The 27,066-nt window shown below is 42.1% G+C and overlaps 1 protein-coding gene across 1 annotated transcript in view; it reads left to right on the top strand.

Annotated features, from left to right (window-relative positions):
- SYN2 (synapsin II) overlaps nt 1–23,781 on the top strand; it is a 145,441-nt gene extending 121,660 nt beyond the window's left edge. The window contains exons 8-10 of the mRNA XM_066195674.1: nt 608–716; nt 7,271–7,420; nt 21,366–23,781. Of these exons, the coding sequence (XP_066051771.1) occupies nt 608–716; nt 7,271–7,420; nt 21,366–21,494 (388 nt within the window). The 3' untranslated portion in view covers nt 21,495–23,781. The remainder of the gene's footprint in view (nt 1–607; nt 717–7,270; nt 7,421–21,365) is intronic.
- The last annotated feature ends 3,285 nt before the right edge of the window (nt 23,782–27,066 follow it).

Raw genomic sequence — 27,066 nt, 5'->3', positions numbered from 1 at the left:
GATCACAGGAATTGCCTCACTCTTCTAAACAAATCCTTCCTCACCCCCTTGTTGGTCAGACAATCGCTCTATTCACAGAGAAAAAAAGGAAAATAAATCATACTTAGAATTGTAGAATGGGTAAGGGGTCCATCTTCAGTCCCTTACCCTGACATTACAAAATAAACCGAAGAATTTTATGCTCAGCCCGATATGAAATAACCTTTTTAGGAGTTGTAGGATTCCTTGGAATTATTTAAATTCCACTTGAGTTTTGCTGTAGCTGTCTATAACCCTGCATGAAGAACATAATCCTTGTCTGCATGTTCCACAACCCACATCATGTCATATTTTTGCTCCTTCTCCATCACCTGAAGGGTTTTCCTGCCTGGATTTCTCCTTTTGCTCAGAGCTGTAGGAATGAAACCAGCCTGGCTCCTTTAGAAAACAGCTGGGCCATGATTTGGGATGGGGCCTCTCACTCATTTTCCTGATACAGGAACCAAACCCATCCAATGTAGAGAAAATTCTGAATTTAGGGTGAATATAACATTCAAGACATCATTAGCTGAGCCTCTAGAAAATCAAGAGCCTGATGAGATACTCACAGAGCAAATTGTTTTTTGTGAAACAGGTACAAGCTTTGGGTTGACACCTGTTCTGAAATATTTGGTGGTTTGGACATCTGTGCTGTTAAAGCTGTACATGGGAAGGATGGCAAAGATTATATTTTTGAGGTAAGAAATCCTGCTTTTCTTTTCAATGTCTGCCTTTACATATTACAAACAGCCAAGGAAAGGACCTTCCTGATAGCTGGGCATTGGCTTATTTGTGTTTCAGGCAAGGCTGTGTATTTTTGAGCGCTGTTGAAATCATGATACAAAGCCACAGGTCCAAATTAGTGGCAAAACTTGCTGGAAAACGTAACCCTATGGATGGGAATGTCTTCTGCTGTTGGAGGAAATGTACACAAAGTGCAAAACAAAGCCAAATGTGGATGGCGCGTTTTGCCAAGCCTGATGGTTTCTTTCCTGAGCAGGCTTACCAGCTTTTCCTGGAAGGTTTATAGATAGCACCATCCCAAGGGAACCCCAACAAAATTATACCTTGCCAGGGAAAGGGAGATTAAGGATGAAGTGGAAACAACTTCACTTTTTTTCTACCCTAAATATTGCCCTGAAGATCTGAATCCTCATGAATCAGAAGTTTCTGCTGGAGGTAATTTTGAAAAGTTGAAGTTTTTCATTTCCTTTGAGGTTTTTTTTATGGCGAAATATCACTTTGTGTAGCCATAAAACAAGTTATCACCACTTTTCTATCACACAATTTCTTCAGCATCTTTCACGTTCCTAGAATTTTATTCAGGAGCTTGGCAAGGATCTCCAGAATCTCCCCACTCCAAAAGAAGTTGACAAAGCAAAAGGGGAAACTTTTAAAAAATGAAATAACCACTGCAAGTTCTGTAATGGACAGAGACTGCCCCACTTCCCGCTTCTCAACAAATCCCCTGATTTTCCGTGCCACAGAAAGTCCCAGTTTCTAAACCCGAGGATTCTAAGAACTGCAGGATCCACCAGGAGCTGGGTTTGCAGAGCGTTTTCATCAGGGTGCCGAATAGATGGCTGCAATTAAAAAAAAGAAAAAAGAGTGGATGGAAGGGTGATAATTCCTGCTGTTGTCTGGAATCAGCTGAATTGTCTGGGAGATGGGAGTGCTCGTCAGCAAGGATATTTAGAGCCTGTAAAAGACATTGAAATGTGGGGCTGTTTGCAAAGTTCACATCCACCAGAACATCTGGAAAAATTAAGATATCAACAGTTATTACACTGCAATTTTAACAGAATTCTGGGCTACAATGAGGAGAGGAAAACTGTCTGCACCAAGATAGGGACAATTTTCTCCTTTTGTGTCCTTTCAGCATGGGAAAAGAAATGTTATTAAGTCTGGCACGTGCATGCTGCACTCGAGGGGGCTGAGCAGGATAGGCAGGGCAGAAATCCTGGGCTGCAGCTCCATCCTGGGAGCTGTGGCCTCGTGTTTCCATGAGAATGTCAAGGAAAAAATGAGTGTTTGGGTACCACTGACACCTCAGTCCTGCAGACATCTCCTGACAAGGAAAAACACAGATTCCCTCATGGGGGAAATAAGATTTGCAGATTTGTTCTTGCTGATTTTCACCTGGAACATCCAGCCAGGGTAACCCCCAAGAGGAGGACACAGGAGTGTGTCATCCACCCTCAGAGACAAGGAGAATAATTAAGGGACAATTCTCTACCCAAGTGTTTCCTCAGATATCCAGACCAGTTTTGCTGAAGAGATATTATCATTCTGAAAGATATTATTATTTTAAAATACTGCAGTGATATATTATTATTCAAGCACAAAACCACCCGTGTTTTTCTGTGAAGGTTTGGGCTCTTTGCAGGTTTTTAGGCTGGGCATGTAAAGAGATAACTTTGCCTTTTAACAGAACAGCTTCTCTGGAACAAAACCTGCCTCCTCCTGAGGAACACAGTGGTTCTTCCTGCCTGTCACTGCCCTGCTCCAAGGAACTGCCTCCTGACTCCTCCTAGGGAGGAAGGAATCAATTAAAGCGTGGCTCAGCTAAGCAGAGGGGGCTGTCAGGTTGATCAGGATGAGGGCCAAGCTGTGACTCTGTGTAACAGCCTCATCTCTTCATTTGCTGTCTGTTCTTTCCCCCTCGATGGGAATTCTCAGCTGCCAAGCATCAGACAAGCTGTAGAAACAGGATTTTTATTAACACATCACTGCAACATGCAGCTACTTAACTGCCTCCCTTCTTCTTCTTAATAAGACATCAAATCAAGCCCATTAAACTTTTAACTTCTTAAATATAATGACTTTTTTTCCCTTTTAAAATTACCACTTCTGAGGTTTCAATACTAGAAGGAGCAGAGCACTGTTTGTATTTCTGGTCCCACTGAATATTATCGTTCCTGTTTCATCCTTGGACAACCAAAGCTCTGGGCAATAAATAAAAGCTCAGAGTGTGGTGATGAGAGCAGTAAAAGAGAACAAACAGAAGAGAATCCTTTTGAGTTTTTATTTCAGATTGAGCGGGCTGCTGCAGGTGCCTTATTCCCACCTGCTTCATTTCACCCTGAGTTAAATTGAAATGAGCTCCCAGGTGGTGTTTTTGACTTTAGAAAGATGCAAGACTGAATTTCAAGAAGAAAACTTTCAGCCACTGAAAACCAACGCATGAAATGAACAAACAGTGTTTGTGCAAATTGTGTGGAAAGTTCTGCTCTTGACCTCGAATTCTTCAGAAGTTCAACTGCTTCTCCTGGCTTCCCAACCAGGACCAAATATCCTCTGCTCAGGTCAGGGAGGGAGCTAAATCCAGCTGGAATAGCTGATAAACTCAGAAGTCTCTCATCATTTCTGCTCTGGAACATTGCTGTGTTCACAGAGCAAAGGGAATCGTTTTGCCCAGTTCTCACCCTCCCAAGCATGGACCTTCAAAATCACCCTGATTTAATTCCCTCTTACCACTTCTCCTCTTTTCTCCTGGAATTCCTGGGGCTTTTCCCTCAGGAGATCCCTCTCTCCTGTCAGACTCCCTGGGCACCGCTGACTGATGGCTCTGTCATGTTCCTCTTGTATTTCAGCATCCTAGGAAATTCCTTTTTCCCACTTTATCCACAGGATTCTTTAGCTTTGCCCTTTCTTTCACCTCCCCAGCTCAGCCTTTCCCAGCTCTTCCCAAATCTCTGCCCAGGACATCCTTGGGGATGAGCTGAGGGTACAGCAGAGCTGGGTGTGATCAGTGGCAGTGGGAATTTCTCCCTCAAACACCATGATCCCTTTGCAATTACTGAAAGCTTGTAATTGCTCTGGGTCCTTTATAAATCCCATCCCACTTCCCTTCCTAATTACAGATTTTCTCGTCTTTTTCTTGCCAGTCTCAGTCTAGCATCCCAAAATTGTAGCTGTTCACCTTTCCCACTAATATATACAGTCGGTCCCTGGGTGATAAGAGAAATGCATCCCAAAGAACTGGCTACTGAAATAAAAATACACTGATATATAAATGCAAGTTCACAGAGACATGAATTAAGTGACTGTAATTCATGGTGACCCATGTTTTTTCTGGCATCTGCAAAAGGAACGTATTTGATTTTATAAATTACAGATGTCCTTTTTTTCTTTTTTTTCTTTCTATGAAATCCTCTTAGTGGGAAACTCCAATATTTTAAATAGCTGAACTATATGCTGAACAAAAATCTGGCTGGGTTGAAATGGGATTTTAAATCTAGCGCAGGCTGTAAATAGACTATAAACAGGGAGCTTTGTGTATGTTTCAACTTTGTCAAATCTTCTGACGGGGGGGGAAATGCCAGCCTGACATTCCTGTAGTCACTCACAGGATTTAAAAGCTGTTGGTGTTGCCCAAAATATTCTTAAGATACATTTATATAAAATAAAAATATGAAATAGTTGTCATTAACTCTGGTACTAGGCATGAAAATAGACTGTATTCTTTGAAAGGCAAAGCAAATACACCCAAAACCACCATGTGGAGCATCCACCTGGATCTCAGCTGCTCTACCAGGGAGTGGCAGAGGGGCTCTTTTGCCACATCCTTGGCCAACAACGTTTGTGTCCCTGTTGGCAACAAACCCAAGGACTTAACAAGGTCAAAACCTGTCCCAGTGATAAGAGATTGATAAGGGCACAAGGCTCTGGTTTTAGCGCCAAATCCCTTTGAATCTGCCTCAGTTAGTGACTCTGCGTGGAAATTCTTCATTCAAGGAGTGCAACAGCTTCTCTGCTGGAGTGGACATGAAGATTTGACACCTCAAGGCTCCTTATTTTCACTCTTCCCACAAGTTCTGCTGAACCCCACGGCAATGTCTCCCAAAGGAAGCTGAAGTGGGAACTTGCAGGTGTAGAAGGACTTAAAAGCAGAAATTCAGTCCAAACCCAATCCTCCAGATCTCAATCCTGTCTAATCCTTTGGCAGGACCTTATTGCAGGCAATTTATTTCACAGTCATTCCAAGTAATTGTTTTAATGTAAGTGGATGGTAAACAAAGGGAAGGGGTTTTTTGCCTGCTTGTGAAATTTTAACTGGTGTTGAGTAAGAGGGGGGTTCATCTACACCCTATAGTGCGTATTTTTAAAAATAGCTCTCATTAAAACAGATTTTTAGAGCCCAAACATCACTCCTGCTCTGAAAATCAGATGGTTTGCAGTGGAGAACCAAACATCCAATGCCCTTCACACCTAAATATTCCATATTCATTATTAACACTTCACAGTCCTGGCACTTTGGGTCCCTCCAGGCACAATGCAAATTCCTCTTGCAACAAACAGCTCAGGATACAAGGGAGTAGATCTTTAGAGTGTTTATACAATTTTAAAACTAGCAGTAAGTGAACAGAAATTAATATTAATGAGCCACACAACCTGCAAGGCTGCATTTCATTTTCACCCCTTCAGAAATACCAACTCCTGTTGGTTTATCAACTCTTCTCTCAATTAATGGAAGACATTGGGACGTTCCACTTGAAATTATGATTGCCAAAAAATACGGTGAACTTTAAAGAACCTTTCAGTGTACTTATTAAACATCTCTTTACTGCCGTTGATGTGGCCCTAGAGTGGAAAACCATTAGGTCATCTCTAAGGGAACGTTTCTTCTGGAGTTCAATGGTGATTGCATTGTTTACTCTGGGGTTGTTTTCAAGCCTTTTGGCTGTGAGGAAGCTCAGAGGAGACCTCCTAGACCTGAAAATCCCAGCACAAGCATTGCCAGCCTTTTGGTTGCCAACACGCGGTGCCAGTGAGTCTTGTAAATGAACAAACAGGAGAATCATGGAAACGATTTGGGACTTCCGGCTAATCCCATTATTGGAACCAAGTAGCCTTTGCCGCTCAGGAAGAGTTTCTATAGCTCTCACCATAGTTTGAAAAGCTTGTTTATTCATATTTATATTATTTATCATTATGTTATAGAGTAATATAATTATTAATTCATTAATAATTATCAGATTACAATTATATTATTGTTATATTTATATTATTTATAATGCAACTCCTTCCCAACTACTGTAAGGTGCAATATTCTTTTAAATCCAAATATTTCTTGAAACACCCAACTTCTGTGTCGATTTCCTAGAAACCCTTGAATATCTAAAAGAAGGAAGGCAAAAACTGTGTTCTTTGTTAATAAAGGAGATGTTCTGTGGAGGTTGGGGAGTTGAGAAGAGTTTTGCTGTCACTCAATCCCTTCCACTTCACGAGGGATCCACACAATATGGGTGTGCTCTTGCTCTTCAGACTGATCCCTGTTCACCCCTCAAGAAACCAAATTCTTCCGCCCAGACCCACGAGAAACACCAAAGTGCAGCACTGCAGGTGGCATGGACATGCCCTGATGCACATGCAAAAAGGATTGCAGTTTCTCAGAAGTGAAATAAATCCTATCATTTTTCCAAACAGGAATGCCCTTGTGAATGATAGTTGGGGCTGTGTGATGCTTTTCTTTCCCTGAAACAACCACAGGTGTGGCAGAAGTGGATACACTGGAGAAATAACAAATATTCTGAAGAAATAACAAATATTCTGGAGAAATAACAAATGCTTGGGGGCCCACTGAAGTGGCAGAATTCAGTTTTATTCGTCAGAATGGCTGCGATAAATAACCACTGAGCACTATTAACCTGCCATGTTTAGAATGGAAATGTGCCCATTTTTATCTGCCTCTCTGCCATCCTGCTTTCTCTGTAGAAACTCTTACTTATTCTTTGCAGCCACGCGACTTTTTAGAACAGGTTATCAATAATGACAAGGTGTCATTTAAAGTTTTTCATGAGTCAATAAGGATCCGGATTTCCCTGGTAAAACTCCACAAGTTGCTGGGAAGGTGAAGTTTTTCCTCTGCATTTCCACGTTGTAATTCAGCTCATGAACGTGGTGTGAGCCACAAAAGGGAGGAAACCTTCAGAAAACAATTCCTTCAGATCGCTGGGCAGCCTAAAAAATCTTATTTTCCTTGTCAGCCCTGTGCTTCCTCGTCCAAAGAGCGAGCCCAGGTGTGAAGTGAACATTTTTCTTTTTGGAAGGTTCTTTCTCTTTCCATTTTGTGGGAGATTGGGAGGGGAAAGCATTGCAAAGTTGCCGTTCTCTGGTTTATTTTCTGATGGAACAAATAGAATTCCCGTCATTCTCGTGCACCTCTGCTAAAACCAACCCTGTAAATGCACAAATGCAGGGATGAGGAGGAATTTCCTTGCCAGCACTGATGTCCTGTTGCATTTTGCAGGTGATGGACTGTGCCATGCCCCTGATCGGGGAGCACCAGGCCGAAGACAGGCAGCACATCACCGAGTTAGTCGTAAGCAAAATGAACCAAATGTTGTCCAAAACTCCTATTCCATCTCCTCAGAGACCCACTGCCACTCAGCAGCCTCAGGTAGGATAAAAATTAAATTTCAATTCAATTCAAAGAGAGCATCTTGGTCTATCATTTTAAGCTCAAAGTTTTCCTCCAAGAATTTGGACACATGTGGAGCCTCAAGGATTGGAGAATTCACCACCACATTTTATCAGTTTGTTGCATTTCAACGAGATTGTCTCCAGATATAATCGAGAAGTGCAAGTGTTGCTGTGTTTCTGCCTGTGGGTTCAGGGAATTACCAGGCTTTGTACTCTTTCTTTTCAGTCCCAAATATAAAATATCATGGAAATACTAAGAAGCACTGTCATGGAGAACCCCTGTCCTGAGGACGTCAAAAATAGCACTGAATGAGTCTTGTTCTTGTGAGAAATTAATTACGTTATAATCTTTTTTAATGCGCTGCAAATCAAGAGAATACCTTAGAAATTTAGGAAACTCCTGAAATATGTTCAGCATAGTAGAAGACACGGGTCAGAAGTTGCAAACGGAGGCGTTTCATTGATTTTATCTTGCATGGCCTGACAGTTTAAGTGTGGGGATGAAGAATTCTGCCCCTGACCTTGCTACCAGCTGGCATCCAGGAATCCCCCTTGTGTTTCCATTTCCATGGTTAAAAAACATGGGGCTTGTTGTATTGATCCTTTTAATAACTCTGGGGAGCCTGGCCTTTTTGTAAAAGGCTCTGGGAGCAGAAAAGTTGGGAGAGGTGTGGATTTGCTGGGTGGAATTTGATGGGTAAGGAACTGGGTGGGTGTTTAAATAGAAGCCAGGAACAAGTGGTAACCTGTGGGGTCTGTACTAAAAAGGGGGTTATAAACCTCTTTTTTTTTTTTTTTTCGAGTGGCAAGGGGATGGTTTTAAACTGAAATATATTCAGATTAGGCTTCAATTCTTTACAATGAGGGTGGTGAGGAGCTAGAACAGTTAGTGCAGTGAAGCTATAATATAAATATATTTAAAATACAATCAAATCCAGCCTGCCCATGACCTGTTAAGGGTTCTGGTGCTGCCCTGGACCTCTACACTCCACAGGCATCAGCTGAACACCAGAATCAGCCAAACTGTAAGCCAGGAATTGCCAAGCCTAAATAACTAAATACCAAGCCTAAATCAAGGATCTATTTTTGCTCCCAGCAGGCTCCACACCAGGTAAACAATTTGAGAACAATTTTGTGGCCTACCTCAGACAGAGCAGTTCTTGAGGCAGAGTGACTAATTTGTTCTTCAAATATCTCATCATGCTTTAAGACATAAAAATACCCCATCCCACATGAAAAAAACGAGTGGTGTGGCTTCTATTTATGCTGCAGCCACTTGAAACTAAGCACAAAATTGTTTCAGCCACAGAACCACATACAATGGAGAAGTTTCCATCCAACATGACTCAAGTCCATTGTAAAGGGCACTGAGAGAGAAAGGAGAAGGGGAAAAAATAAATCACCTTTTGCCAAAATAGATCCTTTCAGGGGCAACAGATTATCCAGGTATTAAAAGGAAGCAAAGAGTCAAATTTAGGGTTATCCAGGCAATACAAGTCAACATAAATCAAAATTTAAAGCTGTAACAGACATCGCTGCCACATGAATAGATTCACATTTGATATTTGACATTTTGGGGAAAATAAATGTAAGGTTTTGGGTAGGCTGTCCTGGATTTCAGAGCAGCCAGGGGAGGAGAAGCATTTACTGATACCGCTGTCATCCAAAGGAACTGGCTGTTTGTTGGATGGAAATAAAGTTTCCAAGCATTCCCAAGGAAAAAACTGCCCACCTGAGTCCAGAATGAAAACAGGATCCATTTTTAGAGCGTTTTTAGAAGTTCCCTAAATTCCTCGGTCATTGCTGACACTCAGCATGTCCATGGAAAGGGGTTCAAACCAGAGTTTTGGATGAAGGCAGAGATAATATTCTGGGATGGTGGACTTCTGGTGGACTTCATGGCAACAAGATGTTGCTCCACATGAATCTCCTTCTCCTTAACCCATCCTTACATTATGGATTGAGCTTGAGAAAAAAAAATGCTGTGAAAACCAGAGATCCTCCTTCAGAATATTTGCGATTTCTGTTAGTTTTCCTCTCAGTTAATCAGACTTAAAATTGGCCTCGTTGAACCACTTTAGGACAGGTAAAGGGGACCTGATTTTCTGCTGAAGAGTCCATTTGCAGATACCATTGACCTTCCCAGCTTTAGGGGAAAATCATGAAACACATTTGTAGAATTGAAAGCAGATAACTCCTCACGTGTAGCTAATTTTTAGCTGGGTTTTGCTCGGAGTGAAATCAGTCTGTTAAAACAAAGGTGCCTCTTTCACTTTTGAGCAGCCTCTCCTAAATTAAGAAATTATTTCTCATTCTTGAGAAACACCCAGTTCATCTGCAGGGCAGGGGGACACTGCCCATCTTTCCAGGTGATGCAAAATACAAAATCATTAATAACTTATCCCAAATCAGCTCTGTGCATGTGTAGAAACCAAAATACCGGAGATAGCAAAGAGTAATTGCTGAGTTCTGCTTTGAAATGAGCAGCCTATGGTCAACAATACAGCTTCAGATGTGCCATGCTCTGAATTTCTTAGTTTAATATTTATAATCAATTAATAATATTTCTTTCTTACTTACAATAATTCACAATATTGATTCTAAATCACCTGGGGATAATTTATAAATAATTTATGATATTGATTCTAAATATAGTAATTCATAATAATAATATAATTACATATAATAATATAATAATTTAATATAATTAATATATTATCTTTAATTATTTATATAATAGTATAATAATTATAACGATAATAATGATTTATAATATTTATTATAAATTACCGGGGGGGGGGGGGTGTGTAACACTTTTAAAAGTGTTTCTATTTTAGTCCAGACTGTAGCCCTGGGTTGGATTGGACATAAAAACATGCTTCAATGTCTAATGCTCAGCCCCACTCCAATTAAGCATCCATCAGAAAACAAACCCGTGATTGGGCAAATCAGCCTTTGTTTAGCCCTGGGCAGCCAAGTCCTGGTGGGGATGGTTGGCCCTGCAGGGCTCTGAAGGCTGGCAAAGCTCTCCCTGTGCCAGTGCCAGAGGGAGCAAATTCCAACGGGAAACCTCACAGGGGCAGCTCCTGGAGTTGTTAAACTCATTAAATCTGGGATATCTGAATGGGGAGGTTTTTAAAATACATGTTTTTTACGTGTTTATCTGGTTATTTGTCTGCAAACTCTTGCCCAGACTCTGTAGCAAGTTCTGCTGGTGCACAGAGGGCAGAGAAGTTGGGCAGGACGACACAGAAATTCTACCTGTTATGGTAAAAATAATCCTTCAAAAATGAAGTTGTTTCTGTTATTGAAATCCTGATTGTTTCTTTTACCCCAAACCATGCTGGAAATAGAATTTTATCTGAGAATGTGGTTTTTAAAGCTTTCCATAAACAAACCTGCTCTACTTGTAGGCAATAAAATTGTGGATTTTCCATATTTTCTAAACTCTTGGACTACTTTTGACAGATCTTTAGAGAAGCCACCTTCAAATTTTTCACAAAAATCAAGAAAATAGGGTAAAGCACCCAGTGAATCTGCTCTGGATTTACAGAGCTCTGCAGGAGCTGGGTCAGGCTCCTTCCTTGACCATGACATTTGCATGTAAAACAACAAAAATGGTCAAACATCCCCTCAGAGCTGCCTGATGTGAATTGTGCTGGGGGAAATTCTGCAGAGAAAATGACATTGTCCACGAGAACCACCATAAAATGCAAATGTTTGTGGACGTGTGAGCAGCTGAAGTGGAGGGAAATCCTGTTAGGAAAATGTTCATTCAATCCTGTCGCATTATCCACGAAAGAATAAGGGATTTAGTTCCTTCATGGGAGGAAAGAAGGAAGGAATTTGTGTTTCAGAGGCACAATATCCATGACACGATGACATCACAAGGAGCAGGACATTCCCAGCTACGTCCTGGTTCTGTTTGGTGTCAAAGAAAGGAGTGGCACAGTGCTAATAAACCAATGATAAAATCAGTGTATTCTCCATTCCCTGACCCTTTGCATGATGCGGTTTATCCAGTTTTATTGGTCCGTGTCCAGAGAGAAAATTGGACACACGTGGACAGTGTAAAGAACAAAAAATGTGAATTCCAGACAGAAAATCTATCCATCAGCAATCTCCCGGTTCCTGGATTTCCAGAGGAGTAGTCAGAATGCTGTTACCTCTCATCTCTTGGATTTAGCGGGATTTTTTTTAAAGGAAACTACTTATGATGAGCAGCAATTTGCTTCCAATCATGGAAGTTTTTATGATGAGCAGAAAATGCAGTTATTTGGTTTGATCTTAGCTGAAGAGAACACATTCAGTTGGGAAGGATCCCCTCATGGGGTTATGTGGAAATAGAGAATTCAGCATTAGTCCACTGTCCATAAAAATCCTTTTAAACCATAAATAAATCATCCTTGGTAAGATAAATGACATTTCTTCTTAAAATACTCACAGGGCTCTTGTGGATGCCTTGGATGGTAGAGAATCTCAACCGTTGGCATCAAAACTCACAAAGAGCAAGGAAAAATACTGCTGGGGCACAGAAATCACACAACCCGAAATGCAACACATTCCAGAGGTCATTCAAGTCAAAAGCCATTCTGAAAACTGTCATTTCTGCTGGAGGAGCTGCCCTTTTCCTGCAGTATTTTGGTTATTTGCATCCCAGCGACACCTTGTGGCTTCTCCTCTGGAATAAATGATTTGGGGATTTATCTATCATTTGTTATTACAAGCCATTACGCCCTACTCCATAAGCTGCATCACATTAAAAAGCTGGTTTTCTGTCTATTTTACAAATCAGAAATGCTCCGTGCTCGAAAATTTTTCACCACGTTATTGCAATGCATTTGTTTCAGTTTTTTAAATTATTGTTTTCATATGGAATATATTTTAATAGGCTACCTTAATATATATTATAATATATATATAATATAATGTATATATACACAAAAATATCATATCATATCATATCATATCATATCATATGCTCTATTGTATTAATACATATATATCACATATATATAGTTATATATGTGCACATAATGTAATAGTATAGTATAGTATAGTATAACTCTGCATTTATATATATATACATACAAAGTTTATCTGTGTGTGCTTATTTTAATCAGAAACTCCTTATTTTTACATTAGTGAAAATGTAAGAACAGCTATTAGTCTTTTAGATCCCAATACAAACACAGGGAATTAAGAAGAGCAGCAGAAAATAATCAAGTAGGAGCCTGAGCTCACCACATCCTTGTAAAAGGCTACATTTGGGGCACAGTTCAGCCAGAAAAATTTATTTATCACAAGTATAAAATGATTTTTTTCCCTGCACTGAGGTTGTTTGGTCCACCTTTGAACACGAGGCCACAACAGAGGCAGGACTCAGCTGGAACTGCTGGATAAGGGACCTTCATGTATTTTAAACAGTCCCCGTTTCATTAACAAAGTTTGGTTTATTTTAAACATTTGAACTCCACATGCAGGTGTTGCAATACGTCAAAACCACAAAGTTCATGCAGGAAAATCAACCCTAAAATCTTTAATATCCGTAAGGACACAACATATCAATAACTGAGCAGGAATTTGACTGACTGGGTGATGGTGAAAGTGAAAATAATTGGTTTAAAATCCTTCCCGAGCTCCTGCACCAGCAGATGGAGTGAGAGCCAAGGGAGGCACAGGAGCTGCTCAGAGCTGGTTTGGAGTCTCCCCCTGAACAGAGGTCCCAGGTGAAAAATGGGGATAAATCAGTACAGACCCTGTGGGATTGTAGCCGTGAATGTGTCCATTAAAGGAGGGTGATTTAATCAAAACACTGCTCGTGGTGATCCTGCTCAGCTTGGTTCAACGTGCCTACAAATAACCAAGGGTGCCCTCCTGGAGGGATTCTAGATTCTAGAAAAATACACTAAAGGTCATATTTTAAAGGTTTAGGGTTATTTGGTCAAAATTTCTACTGACATCAGCAGAAATTTGTCCAAATGAAATGAAGTTTTCTGGGTGTACCCTGATTTTTTTATTTTTGTCAAATTTCTGAGAACCCTACATTGAATGCGTAGCAGCAGCAGCGTACCTGGGAAAAGAAATGATTTCTGCAGAAAAGCCAATGAAAGGTAAAAAGGATAAAAAGATAAAAATTTGATCACAACGTGAGAAGAGGAAAGGAAGAAGCCTCTGACAGGGTCAGGCTCCAGGCCCAGGAGGATTTGGATAATTCAGTTGTCTGTAGGATGCAGTTTTTCAGCCTTTTTAATTCAGAAAGCCACAAAGCTCTGGCAAAACTGAAAAACAAAATGGTTATAATACTTAATAAACATTTTTCCACATTTCTCTTAAACATAATGACATTAATATTCTCAGTTTGTCTTCAGTCCCACAACAAAATGATGCTTTTCCTCACTTTTTATTGCCTCCTGCCAGATGATCTCCTGATCATCTCACAATCTGGCGGTGGTGTTGGGAATTCTGACACTCCATGGTCCCTCCCGTCAAGAAGAAAGAAAATATTTGGGATTTAAAGCCATCCTGAGCCCACCACGATGGAGTGACCTGTCTGTTCTGGGTAGACTTCTGTGAGAAGCAGCTTTTTGGTCCCACAGGTTGTTTTGTTTTGTTTTAAATCTTGCAAAAATAAAAATTTAGCAAAATTTTTGCAAAAATTCTCCTCGTTCCATTCTAGAGCAAACCCCGTCCTTTTCCAAATCAGAGCAAAGGAAGCAGTGATGCCAAGGTTACAGAGCAGGGAAAAGCTGCCACAGACACGGACAGGGCAGGAGAGCCCAGGCTGGACCTGTTTTGCCTTAGTGCTGTAATTACTATCATACATAACATCCTTTGATTTTTTTTTTAAATTGTCTTATTTTTCATCTATTTTTACACTCTGATCTTGTTTATTTAAGCTGAACCCAACAGAAATATCTTTTTTTTTTTGGAGGCTTTTCCTTGGTCTCCCTTCCATTCCCCACCATGGTGGGTGTTTCCACTCTTGCTTTTTGTTGTTATTATTCCCTGTCTCCACTTGACTTTTCTGTTTGATTTCTCTGACCTTTAAATCATACCCTGTCAAGCAGAGGGGCTTGGCTTTTCTCCATATTGAACTTGCAGGAATTCTGCCCCTCTCCCCAGAAATCCCTGCCACGGTTCATTTTCAGTAAGCACCATGTGCTAAACCTGTGTCAAAATCTTAAAACAAGGAGAAGCACCAAGAGAAATGATGGAAGAATCCAAACACAAAGCAGCTCCTCTTCAACTATTCCTGATTTTTCCGTAGGAAAAAAAAAATAAATAATCAACCTTCAGACACAGACACACTTCCAGCTCTGCAATGTGGGGATGAACTTCTGGAGCTGCCAGCAGAGCAAACTTGTCTTCGGCTGCTTCCAAATCCCCCTCCAGGGTCTTTCAGCTTCTAGCAGAGACTTTTTCAGAGCTCAGAGCAGCCACCAAAGCTCCTGTGGGTGGCTGAGGGCAGCAGCAGCAGCACCAGGAGGAGCAAGAAGAGAAGCTGGGAGTGGTTTTTGTGTTTGGTTCGTAGCAGAGCCCTGAAATTCACGTTGTATTTGGGAGAGTTCAGGTGTCTCCCCCAGAGCCTCTTTTCTGTGCCCACTCCACGGCTCTGTGACCCTAAAAACACAAAATGGGGATGCTCAGACTGGGCTTGAGGCTGCTCCACCATCTCTTTTCCAGGCTCTCTCATTTCCAAGGATTTCAGCTCTGAATGGATCCAGTGACGATGGATCTCTGTGGCTCAAAGTGAAATTCTGCAGACTTTAAGCTCCTCCTGTTCACGCAAGGATCACTTGCCGTCCCATATTTCAGAACAGTCACAAAACGACCTTCTTTTTGTTAAAACTGGAGGAGCAGACACAGCACAGCATCACCCCAAATCCCTGGGCTCAGGGAAGGTCAAAACCTTCCCTACAACTTCAACCCTCAGCGCAGGATTTTGGCACTGCCCAGCCCCACCTCGTCCACTGTGAATGTGGAGGTTCCTCCGTGCACTGGGAAAGGTGAGAGGAAATTCACCTTGGCAAGCACAGGGTGTTCCCCTGGATCTCCTGGACCCTTTTCCCTGCTTTTCCCTGTCTTGGAGCTCTTCCCCTGCTCCGAAGGCCCCTCACACTCTGTCAGCACACGGGGGAGCTCGCTGCCATCCCAGACTCCGTATTCCCTCCCTGCCCGTGGGGAACAACCTTTTCCCTGGGAAGAGCTGCCTGAAAGCTGCTGCTTTGAACGTTCCCTGCTCCAAAAGCAGCGGTGGAAATCTGATTTCTTCAAGCAATAAAAGAGCTGAAGAAGAAATTTTAAAAAGCTTCGTTGTCCATTGCAGTGATTGCCTGGCTGTGGAAGGAAGCAGGAAGCTTCGAGAACTGATGGTACCTCTGAAATTCCTTTTCCCTGATAAGCTGGCATCCTACTCCTCTAGAAACTTCATGAAATTGAGAGTTTTCAGCAGACTTACAGAAAATAGGGCTGGAATGGCTAGTGGGAATTCATTCAGGATTCCTCAGGGAAGAGGCTGGAGTGTCCGTGAGAGCAGCAGAGTTCCTGCTGGGAGCCACCTGCCCTGCTGGGAGCATCCCTGCCCAGGTGGAGATGGAAAAAAATGATCTTTAAAGTCCCTTTCAACGCAAAGCATCCTGTGATTTCATGATTTTTCAGACTGTGTGTAAAAATATTCAAGGAGGAAGCTATTGTCTGGGAAGTAATTAGTTATCTAGCAATGAAGACAATGTATAAAATCAAAGTTAGAATACTCTTTAGTGTTAAAAAAGAGCCCTTTGCAGTGCATTTTTGAAATACTATTCCACGTAAAAATCTCACTGCTTAGCTTGTTTTCTGCTCTGAGCAGTCGCTTCCTACCCACTCAGGGGAAGACTCCAACAGGCTTTGCAGAAGTTCTTTGGAAAGTTGGTTGGGCAACAACAAACGCTGCTCTAAGGCTTTGAATTCTTTATCACAACTTCAACAGGAAGACTGAGGTCCTTCCCAGGATTTTTTGTTCAATAACTGCTTTTTCCCTCACCCTCAATGTGGTATTAGTGCTTTACCTCCTCCAGTGTAACTTGGTCATTCCCAGTTTTTCGAGAGACCTGGTCGGGAATTCTGTGTCTCGTGAGTCAGCTGGTTTTCATTCCTGAGATGAAGAATGTTTCATTTTTAGCAGCATCTCGTTTTCAGCTTTTATCCCACCTGCCATCTTACCCTTACTCCTGTGTTTATCATCATCTGTAACACTTTAATCATTCATTTACTACTTACTCTCCACTTAAACTCTCTCAATGACCTCTCTCCTTAGCAATCGGGTTTTTTTCTTAGTTCTCCTGTTGCTTAAGTGTTTTACTATTTATTCCTGTTCCTTTATGAGCTCTAACTCAGCTCATATTTTGGCAACTCTCGATTGATCCCTCTTCTTCTTGACCTGAAAAACATGGCTTTCCCCTCAAATATTGAAATACCTATGAAAAGCTCCTGTCCTTGCATTACAAAGAAAACCAAACGAGACCCAAGAACAACTCTACGTGCTCCAACTACAGTTCACAAAGTCTTCAGCCTCAGCCAAATCAAAATCAATTTTTGCTGGGACTCTGTTTAGCATCTCTTTTGCCCAAGGGCTATTTCCCTGCCAAGTTGCTGCTATTGCTCCCACCCATTTCAACATTCTTCAGACTCTTCAAAATTCATGTCTTATGAATCCAATCTGCATTTATATAAAGGTAGAAAAAGAAGTAATGCCCTGATCAAGTTCTAATAGAACTTATTTGAAGAATAAACAGCTTTTTTCTGCCAGTTCTACCCCTAAAATTGCAAGGAGACAGTTTCAGGTGAGCATGGAAAGGAAGGAATTGCCACAGGGACATCCAGAGACATTTATATTTTAGATAAGTAGTGGGGTTTGTGCTCTGGCTGTAATTAGGAATATTCCCGAAGGTCATTATGCAGCCAAATCCTCACTTGTTCTACCCAGAGCTGAGAAATCCCTGGAGTGGATTTGCAGCATTCACGTATTTTTGGGGGTCAGTTATATAAACAGCAAACCCCTCTGAGTAGGACAGCTCCTTTAGGCAGCCCTAAAGAACGTTCCTGTCAACATCAGCAGCCCCTTCCCCTTGGGAATTCAGGTGTGATGTGAAAATTGTGTTCCAAAAAATGAAATCCAAAGGGGCTCCTCCTGCCATCAGCCACTGCATCTCACTCAGGGAATCCTAAACCATCCCAAGCACACTCTTGTGCCACTGATTCTGCCCTAAACCATCCCAAACACACTCCTGCGCCACTGATTCTGCCCTAAACCGTCCCAAACACACTCCTGCGCCACTGATTCTGCCCTAAACCATCCCAAACGCACTCCTGTGCCACTGATTCTGCCCTAAACCATCCCAAACACACTCCTGTGCCACTGATTCTGCCCTAAACCATCCCAAACACACTCCTGTGCCACTGATTCTGCCCTAAACCATCCCAAACACACTCCTGTGCCACTGATTCTGCTCTTTGGCCCTGAGCATCCAAATGAGGACCTGTGCAGGGCTATTTCCCATGATCAAATCCTACATTTAACCCTTGATCTCTGCAGCGTTTGAGCTCCGCCCGTTTGCAGATCAGAGCTGCAGCACAGGAAAACACGTTTGTGCTACCAGAAGGTGGTAGGAGGGTGAACTTGTAGGCTGGGCAGCAAAGGAAAACAGAAAATCAGCAAGAGGGGTGAATCCATGTGCAGGACAGGTCTGCTCAGAGAGGAGCTCCCACAGCTGCTCTGGCACCACCTCGCAGAGGTGAGAAGAACAGTCCGCAGTTCATTTGCCAACAACTGGGGTTTTAGAAGGAGCCTGGATTTTATTAAAGGTCTTGGCTCAGGGCAGCAAACAAGGCTGGTTCAAAGCTTGCCTTTAATATCAAGTGTCGAGGTTTCTGAGTGTCTGAAAGAAAGGCTCCTGAAAAGGGCTGGTTTACTACAGACCATTGGAAAAGCATGAGTAAGGTTTCTCAATTAGGAATGTGATGCTAATTAGACTTTTTTGGGTCAGCTTGGGTGGGTTGGCTAATTAGCCAAAAGTAATATACCCATGTGATTGGCCTGGAGTGTGGGTGAGGTTCCTGAAAGCACCAGGTGATATCTGGTGAAAAAAAAAAATAAATTAAAAAAAAAAGGATGTGTGGGTGGTAAAATCAGGACAGCTGCACTCAGTGACTGGAGAGGGGGAAATACACCTCCAAGAGAAAATGCACAAGGCTCTCACCTCTCAGGAGAGCTGAGGGAAGGATCAGTGAGCTCCTAGAATGTTTATTGAAAGCTCCGTTTAGGATAAAATCATCTCTTTGCGAGATGGGAGATAGGCAGATTGCGTAAGGGCTGGTGCTGTCGTGTCAAGTCAGGGCAGTTGTGTGATAAAACCTGAGACTTTTCTGCAGGAACAAATGGCAGATTTGCTCCAGCCTCGGGGCACGCAGAGGCCCCGCAGATGTTGTTCTGACATTCAGGTGGATGTGAATTTAAACTGCCAACCTTATGTTTCTAAATAAAACACGAATTTTACCTACGTAGCATCTTGCTTTAGCAGCAAAAGGGCAACGCTCATTGTGAGATTATTCCTTTTTGGCCTTATTCCTTTTTCCTGGCCCAGAGACGGGGCTCCTGAGAGGTGTTTTAAAAACTTTTATTCCATTTTCAGTCTCATATGAAGGGTGAGACAGTACAGATGTTACAATTCACGCTATTAAAATCAGAAGCCAAACTATTTCCTCCTAAGCACAATATGTTATATATATTATATTAAACGTATTATATATTGTATATCTTTATTCTATATAATATATAATCTACTATATACTAAATACTAGATTACAGATATACATATATATACATTTCTGGGCCTGTCAGCTTTTGCCACACAATGCTTCTAATGCCTTAAAGCCAATCATCTAAAATTAGCCGTCATGGGTCCTACTACAACGCATCTTTCATAATTTTATTTCTCTGAAGTATCTCTACAAATCCATTTCCCACAACTGACATCCTCCCTGGCCACTGCAGAGAGCCCCAGCTTGGGCTGTGGCCCTTGGGAAGGGTAGGGAGGCCATCACGTGCTAATCATGAGAATTACAATTATAAAATATGCCGTGTGCCTATTTTCTAACAAAGTCACCTTTGGGCTTCCAGAAAGAAACTCCCGGAGTTCTTGAAGCCCCAGCCTTGGCGGTTTCCCTCCCAGAGCTCTGTGCACATCCCACTGCCCCAGGAGCAGGGCGAGGGGTGCCAGGAGCATCCCAGCTCTGGGCCAGGGCAGGAGCTGCTCCTGCAGGGCTGCTTGTCAGCTTTGCCCCCTGGGCTGAGTGCCCTGGTCTCCAAGGAGCTCCTGACGCCAAGGCAGATGTTGCAGGGAGCACGTTTTCCACAGTGGATACCACAAATTCTCTGGGTGCTGAACATGCCCAGGGCAGCGCGGCAGCTCCTGCACGAGGCTCTGAAAACCAGAGCAGGGAGGGAAGCTAAAACAGAGGTCCCCAACCCACACTAAAGCACTGTGACGTTTGCTGGTGGCTTTGCGTTTCCTTACAACATTTTCTTGTTTTCTACCTATCCTCGCCCCTTTAGCAATGCTCGCCAGGAACTGTGTGAGTGGGTCAGGTAAATCAAGGAGCAGAGTTTGTGTGGATCATTTTTACTCCTCATTTGGTCTCCTGCAGGTCGGTAATGCTGAATAATGGGAGTTTTAGAGCTGTCCTGTGTGCTTTTATTCATGCAGCTAAAGCAGACACAGCAACTCGCAGCAGCTGCATCACTGGAGAGTTGTTGTGCCGTTGCTGGGCAGGAATTCAGAGCACCAGGAGCAAGATTTATTCTGTAAATAAAGCACTAGGAGCAAGATCTATCAGAAAAAAACCCCAGTAATCTCTGCAAGAAACATGTTTAATTGATTTTGCATTTGCTCTTTAATAAATTCTGCATTTTTTTCCCTCTTGACAGATGGCAATTTGATTTCTGTGTCCTTAAAAAACAATCTTAAGCTATTATGTCCAGTGATTTAATGTCTTTCACGTTTCAAAATATCAGAGATGGGCCTGTGACAAAGTTTGGATTCAAATCCTCCTGTTCCCAGAGAGTGTTCTGCTCCAAGGTTTTGGTTCAGGCCCATCTTTTCCTTTCACAAGTATCCATGTGAAAAGGATGCTGCCAAATCAACCTCCTGTTTTGAAAAGTGAAGTATTACATGTGTTTCTAATAACATGTCAGATGGAGAAGCATGAAGTCATTTCAATTATTTTTATTATTTGTCTGTGGTTTTTGCTTTTCTTCTTTCATTTTGCTTAGCAAAACAGTGAAGCTGGAGCAGCCCACCTCCCTCCCCACTTACAGCCAGCAAATCAAAGTTGAAAACTGTCACTGGCAAAACTCCTGCTGTGCAAACGCTTCTGGATACAAGTGAACGTAGTTAAAAATAAATTATTTCTTAAGTTACACAAAGGTATTTGTTGAAATCCATTTCCTATTCAGTCTGTCCTAAAAAAAAAAAAAAAAAAAAAAAAAAAAAAAAAAAAAAAAAAAAGAAAGAAAAGAGAGAAAGCAGAAGCATTGAGATACTAAAAAACCCCAAAATGGTGCTGGGAACTGAGGATAAAGTCCTTCCCCAAATGGAGGTAAGGCTGGGAAGGCAGTGCCTGCATCCTGATCACATGCTGCAAAGGGAAAACAGTTTTTATAAGAGCTCAGCCTTGGACTAGCCCAGGATTCATATATCATGTCAGGCAGCAGCTAAATTAAAAAGTGGTATCTGGAATAAATTTCAAGTATACGTTCAGCCCCACCAATAAAGAGTTTTCTAATGAAAATAAAGACAAATTAGTGGAAAATTGGAACCGAGCTACTCTAATTTTATTTTTTTTTTCTCTCTCTCTCTTCTGTTTTCAAATGTATTTTCCAGAGTGGATCACTAAAGGAGCCAGAGCCAAACAAAATCCCACCTCAGCGACCACCACCTCAAGGTTGTTTACAGTACATTCTCGACTGTAATGGCGTTGCAGTAGGACCAAAACAAGTCCAGGCTACTTAGATAACTGAGACCAAAAGCAAGGGTTAAAGCAAAAATGAAAAGTGGAAAAAACCACAAAAACAAAAGCAAATTGAGAGCAAAGAAACAAACAATCCTAATGCAAGCATCCCAGTTTTTGTTCAATTTGCCATTGTTTCAGTGCTGACCTGGACTGTGTTTTTTCTATGCAGTGTCAACTCTCCCGTCTGGTTGTTTCCTTGTTCCTGTCTGTGCGTGTAATGCTTTCCAACCTTCCTCTGTAAAACTTGTGAATGCAGGGCTGCCGTCAACAGTGTACAAAGAATGTGCCTCTCTCTAGAGCCCAGTGCCACTGTACCTCCTGGATGGTTAGACAGTATTTTTTGGAGTATTCGATATCGTTCAGTAAAATCCCCCCGAGGTGCAAACGCCCCCGTCCCTTTGCTTACTCTGTGAGTGTGTGCACACTGTACTCATAGCCTTTATTTTTTCCCTGTGCGTGTGCATGACCAATAGGTAGGTGATCCAGATATATTTTTAAAAGTCATAGATTAGGATTTGCTAGTGAGGCTTTTTAGTTATAATTTTATAAAGTTTATGAACCTTTGAGTTTTACTTAAACGCGAGTGGAAGTCTGCTATTTTGGTGACTCCATAAAATACAGTTCTTCCCGAGGAATATTTAAAATATCTTCTATTTTACATACTGGTATTCATATTTTTAGTAATTCTGCATTAAATTATTAGCTACAAAGCTATGTAAATGGGCCACCTATGTGCAATATCTCAGTGAAAGTGTGAGTATTTAATGTATCCTATTTCAATTAAGTAGTACCTTTTGTTGTCATTCTGAATTAGTAACCTATGGAGATTTTTAATGAAAACTAATGCAAATACTTTCAAAAAATCTTATACTTACCTAAGACTTAAATCCCAGGTTATTTGGTGAGAAGTACCTCAAGGACTGTTAAACTTCCTGTAAGAGCTCATTTCATTGCAAATACTGAGAAGTGAGGGGATGGCAGACCAAGGTACCTTTAACCAGCTGAGGATCCTGGGTTAGAAAATGCAAGCCAGAAAAAAAACTGTCAGTGGTTTTTCTGAACCAACTCAGGTCTCCTATTTTACACCTACAAGTGTCCAGAGAGCTGTAAAGAAAATCCAGTCCCGATGTTATCCACGCTAATAGGGTTTCTAAGAATTGCTTTGACACCAAACATGCAAAAGGACTTGAGGTGCCTGACCACTGCTAGATTTTCTGTAGGTGAACTCTTCGTGATTTTTACACGAGAAATTTCTAAGGCAATGCTGTGAGAGCTCCACAGGCAGGCAGTTAATCTCTGGTAAGAAATCTAGCCTAGAATCACAAGCTGCACACTGCTGGCATACCAGAAAGCTGAGTTGCAAGCGGGCCACGAAACTGTAATTTTCATCTTGGATATGTACAAAGATGAGTAGTGGCCATTAGTTTAGTGCAAACAATTATGTTTAAAGGGAAAACAGCCTGATGTTCTACGTCTGTTTTCCCTACAAACACTGGAAAAAGTTATCAGTGAGTCTCATCATTCTTAGTGTTTCTTTTATTTGTACGAGCTGGCTGGTGAGATGAGAATTAAGGTATGCATTATTAGCTATTTAAATGTTTGTGGTAAGTGCTACTGTTTACTACCTATCAGTAAATTACATGAATATTTTGCTTTAGTGATCAGCATTTGTCTGGGTCAGTGATCATTCCGACGATGGCATTGGCTGTTATGTTCTATATCAAGGAAATTCCACCTAGAAATCAGGTTCACAAATGCTTTCCTCCAGACACCCTAAAAGACAACAAACCATACTGCCCTGGGGTGGAGAACTGAATCTGATGACTGATTTTCCTTTCAAGCAGTTGGTTTTTTGGGTTTTTTTTTTTTTTGCATGGAGTAGTGCCAGTATTCACAAGTGCTTTTCACACGACATTTGTGCGTTGTGTGTGTGTGTGGAAGACCTGGGTGTCTCAGACAGGATTTCCAGCCTGTTCCCTGGGAAGGATTCGCAGGGGCACACACAATTCCTACATCCCACAGCCAAGAAACAAGCCAAGATGTCTCTCTGCATGTCAGCATGCTTAGGTGCAATATTGTGGGTAACAGGGAACAGATGTTTTACAGTGTAGGCTTAATGTTCAGTTCTGTTGAGTTATTTTTGGTAAAAGTTTCTTTCATGATTGTTGCCTTTTGTACAACCCAGCTGCAAGAAAGTGAGCAAACGCTGGAAATGTGACAGCAGTATATCTTTTATGTGAAATCTCTTGTACAGCTTAATGTGCAATAAAAGAAAGTTATATCTGTCTTCAGTGTAAAGTTTCTGGCGTTCAAGCCTGTACGTACAAGTGGGGGAAAGAAACCTTTCTGGTTTTCAAGACTGAGTGAAAGGAGACTAATAAGAAAAAGCTCCTTATTAAGATGTTGCAAGGCCATGTTATCACCTTCAAATATTTCCTACAAAAGCGGTTCAAATTAATAAACAATGAAGGCACATTCCTTAACATTCAGTACGTGCTATTTATCTTTCCACACCACAACACACTGCTACAACTCTGTTAAAACTCACTGAGGCATCAGCACGTGCTGTCCTCACACACGCACACTGGAACTCATGCAGTAAGGGGAAAGTTAAATTGCTATAAAAGCAATTTTAAAACAAAAAAAAATTAATGTATTGCAGCGGTACATCTAGATAAGAAGGTTTGCTTTTAGAGACCTGAGCAGATTAAGTGTTTTACTTGCACTAAATATCTGTGCAAGACTAAAAAATGCCCAGATATCCAGAAGGTCTAGCTCAGTTGTGCTCTGTGACATTTACAACAGCTCTTATCCTGAGTGAAGCATTATACAAACACTCAGAATGTCATCGCATCCTTTCTCCCCTGAAGTCAGGTGTCCTGAGTGCATTTTCACATGCAAGGGTTGAAATACAGTTTTAACAACCGTCAGTCCAGCAAACCCCAGTCAGACCTGGGAGGTGAGATAAAAGCAGCAAGCCCTGATGTCTGACACAGCGTTATTTCAGTCAGAAAGCAGAAAAAACCCTACTGGATGATACTGTAGCATCTTTCAGCCGTGGATTTCACAGCCCGAGTCTCTCCTGCACGTTGTAGTTTCCCACTCCACGCTGTAGTTTGCCAGTAAAGTGCCTTCCTGGTAAAAAATTAGTAGTGACTCTTGCGGTTCTGGTAATGTTCTTGACATATCTCACTAAGGGGTTAAAGTAAGTTATGAAAATACTTTCAGCTAGCTAGAAAATTTCAGCATGAGATTGTTTTACTGCTGTAAGAGGACTATTACAGGAATGATTTTAAGGCTTTGGAGGAAGAAAACTGCAATTACTACACAGAAAATAGTGAATGTCTTGCTGAATTAGATATTATTACTGTGCTCAGTTGCCTCACAGCCTCTCCTTGACTTGGGCCAAAACTATTCTGGGTGGAACGCCATTGATTTGGTTTGTGGTCAGTACCTGGGGTAAATTGGGTGCTATTTAGCAATTTTAAGGCTGATTCATGGGGGCTCCAAGCAAGTTCCTAATGAGTGTGAACAGTGCTATTGCCTCCATGCAAGCACGTGTGAGTAGACTCTTGCCTCGAGAGTAGAGTTTAATCACGTTGGAGAGGATGCTTTTAAAGTGTTGGGTATGAACTCTAAGTAAGGCCTCTTTGCAACGATAACATGATGAAGTTTCTCTTGTGCTGAAACCTAGGGGGCCCAGTGCATCCCCAAGGAATGCAATCCCAAAGCCAGGAGCCATTGCAGCCCCAGCGCGTGTTCCCCGCGGGGCAGGCAGCAAAGCCCGCAGCCTCGCAGCCCCAGCGCCCGCCAGGACCCACCACCCAGCAGCCACGGCCCCAGGCCCAAGGTCCTCCCAGCTCCAGGTTATCAAAGGAAGCAGAGCCACAGCCACAGCCCCAGCAGGAACCACAGCCTGCGCCACAGCAGAAGCCTCAGTCGCATCCGCAGCTTAAGTAAGAGTCGCTTTATCCGTTCTTCTTCTCTCCTCAGGGCACAGGTTTTGCGGGGCTGGGATTTGAGGGGGGTTGCTCTCACAGCCAGGGGGGAAATGAAGGTGTTGTTGCCGAGTTTCAAACGAGGTTAAACAGGTCAAAAAGGTTAATCTCTGGTAATGGAGTGAAGGGAGCCACTAGCATTAGTTCTGTCCTAAGCGCCGCACAAAAATTTCTTCTGCCCGTTGTGCAATTCCTGCACCAGCCAGGTCTGAAAAAGCATCATCTTTCTTGTCTTTGTTTCCTCCTTTTGGTGCCACTGACTCACGGGCAGGGTGTGCTGTCAGCCTGCCCTGCAAGGGGAAGTCTTATCAGGTTCAACTTTTAACCTTGCAGTCACTGGGACAACAGATCCCGTTCCCAAAGGCACAATCCGGGCTGGATAACATTGGACAGCGGCTGCCAAATTGGTTCTTTGTGCTGCCCGTGGTTGTGCAGAGGCACTGCCTGAGTGCTCGAGCCCTGCCCAGAGAAGGCTGCACAAAACTTAAAAAAAACCCCAAGTGGTTGTCCCACTTCTGGAAGAATCCTTACTGATTTACCTGCAGCCAGTAAGGAATAGGGAAAAATCACCCCTCAGAGCTCAGACCCAGCCAACAGAAACCTCAGGGGTGCATCAGCTGAGGTTTGCAGTTTTCCAGCACAGCAGCCCCGACACAACCATTGCCAGGAGAATCTCAGACACATCTCCTTAGTCTGGTATGTACAGAGACCTGCACGGAGTCTTTGTTTCCTCCAAGGAACACAGATCCCCTTGTTCCACCCACTCCTGAGCTATCAGCAGTGGGAAGCAACCCTGGGTCCTCCCCTGAGCCCAGCTCAGTGCCAAAGACATGCTGGAGGACAATATTGTGCCAAGGGGACAGCGTTTCCCTTGCCTCCCTGGGACAATGTATTTCTTTATTCTGTTTTATCGTCATAAAACTCAAATTGATCCATCCATCATTTAAGATGATAGAGAATAAAGAGATGGATTTTTTTTCTTAAGCAAGATGGAAATCAGTTCATAGTTTGAAACTTAACTTGTGAGGTTGAAGAAAAGCAGCTAAGAACAGTTACAGGAGGACTCTGCCACATGCTGCTTCCCAGCTTTTTCCTTTAAGCTTTTTGTTCCCATCTAGATTCGTTTTTCTCTTCTTCAAATGGAAGAGTCTCTCTTTAAAATAAAGTAACGAAGGAGAAATGAAAGTTTTTAAGATGCAAGCCATAATAAGAGCAGCTTTCTAACTTTCAGAAGCAGTTTTAAGTCCACACCAAGGCTCAGATCTCCTGCCTGTAGGATTAACTCTATTTGCATGTGTATGCTTTGTATTCACCCACATGCTGTTGCCTAACCTGTATGTACATGTTATTAATCTGTGAATAAATATTTAATTAGGCTACTTATTGTGTTACTAATCAAGTCAAGTGCTGCTTCCCACCCTCCCTCTTTCAGTGAGCACAAACAAACATTTATCAGTCTATTCTCATTAGCACAACTATAATTTATGAAAAACCTTAAATGCCTGCAGCACTGTTTGCTGTACATTATTAGTTTAGAGGGAGAGAAGCTGCAAACCATGAGGAGTCTGAGACA

Source organism: Chamaea fasciata, unplaced genomic scaffold, assembly GCF_029207755.1.
Source record: "Chamaea fasciata isolate MVZ Bird 193981 ecotype frontalis unplaced genomic scaffold, bChaFas1.0.hap1 SCAF_13, whole genome shotgun sequence".
NCBI lineage: Eukaryota > Metazoa > Chordata > Aves > Passeriformes > Sylviidae > Chamaea > Chamaea fasciata.
Note: the sequence above shows the minus strand (reverse complement) of the source record. Positions and strands in the feature narration are given on the sequence as shown.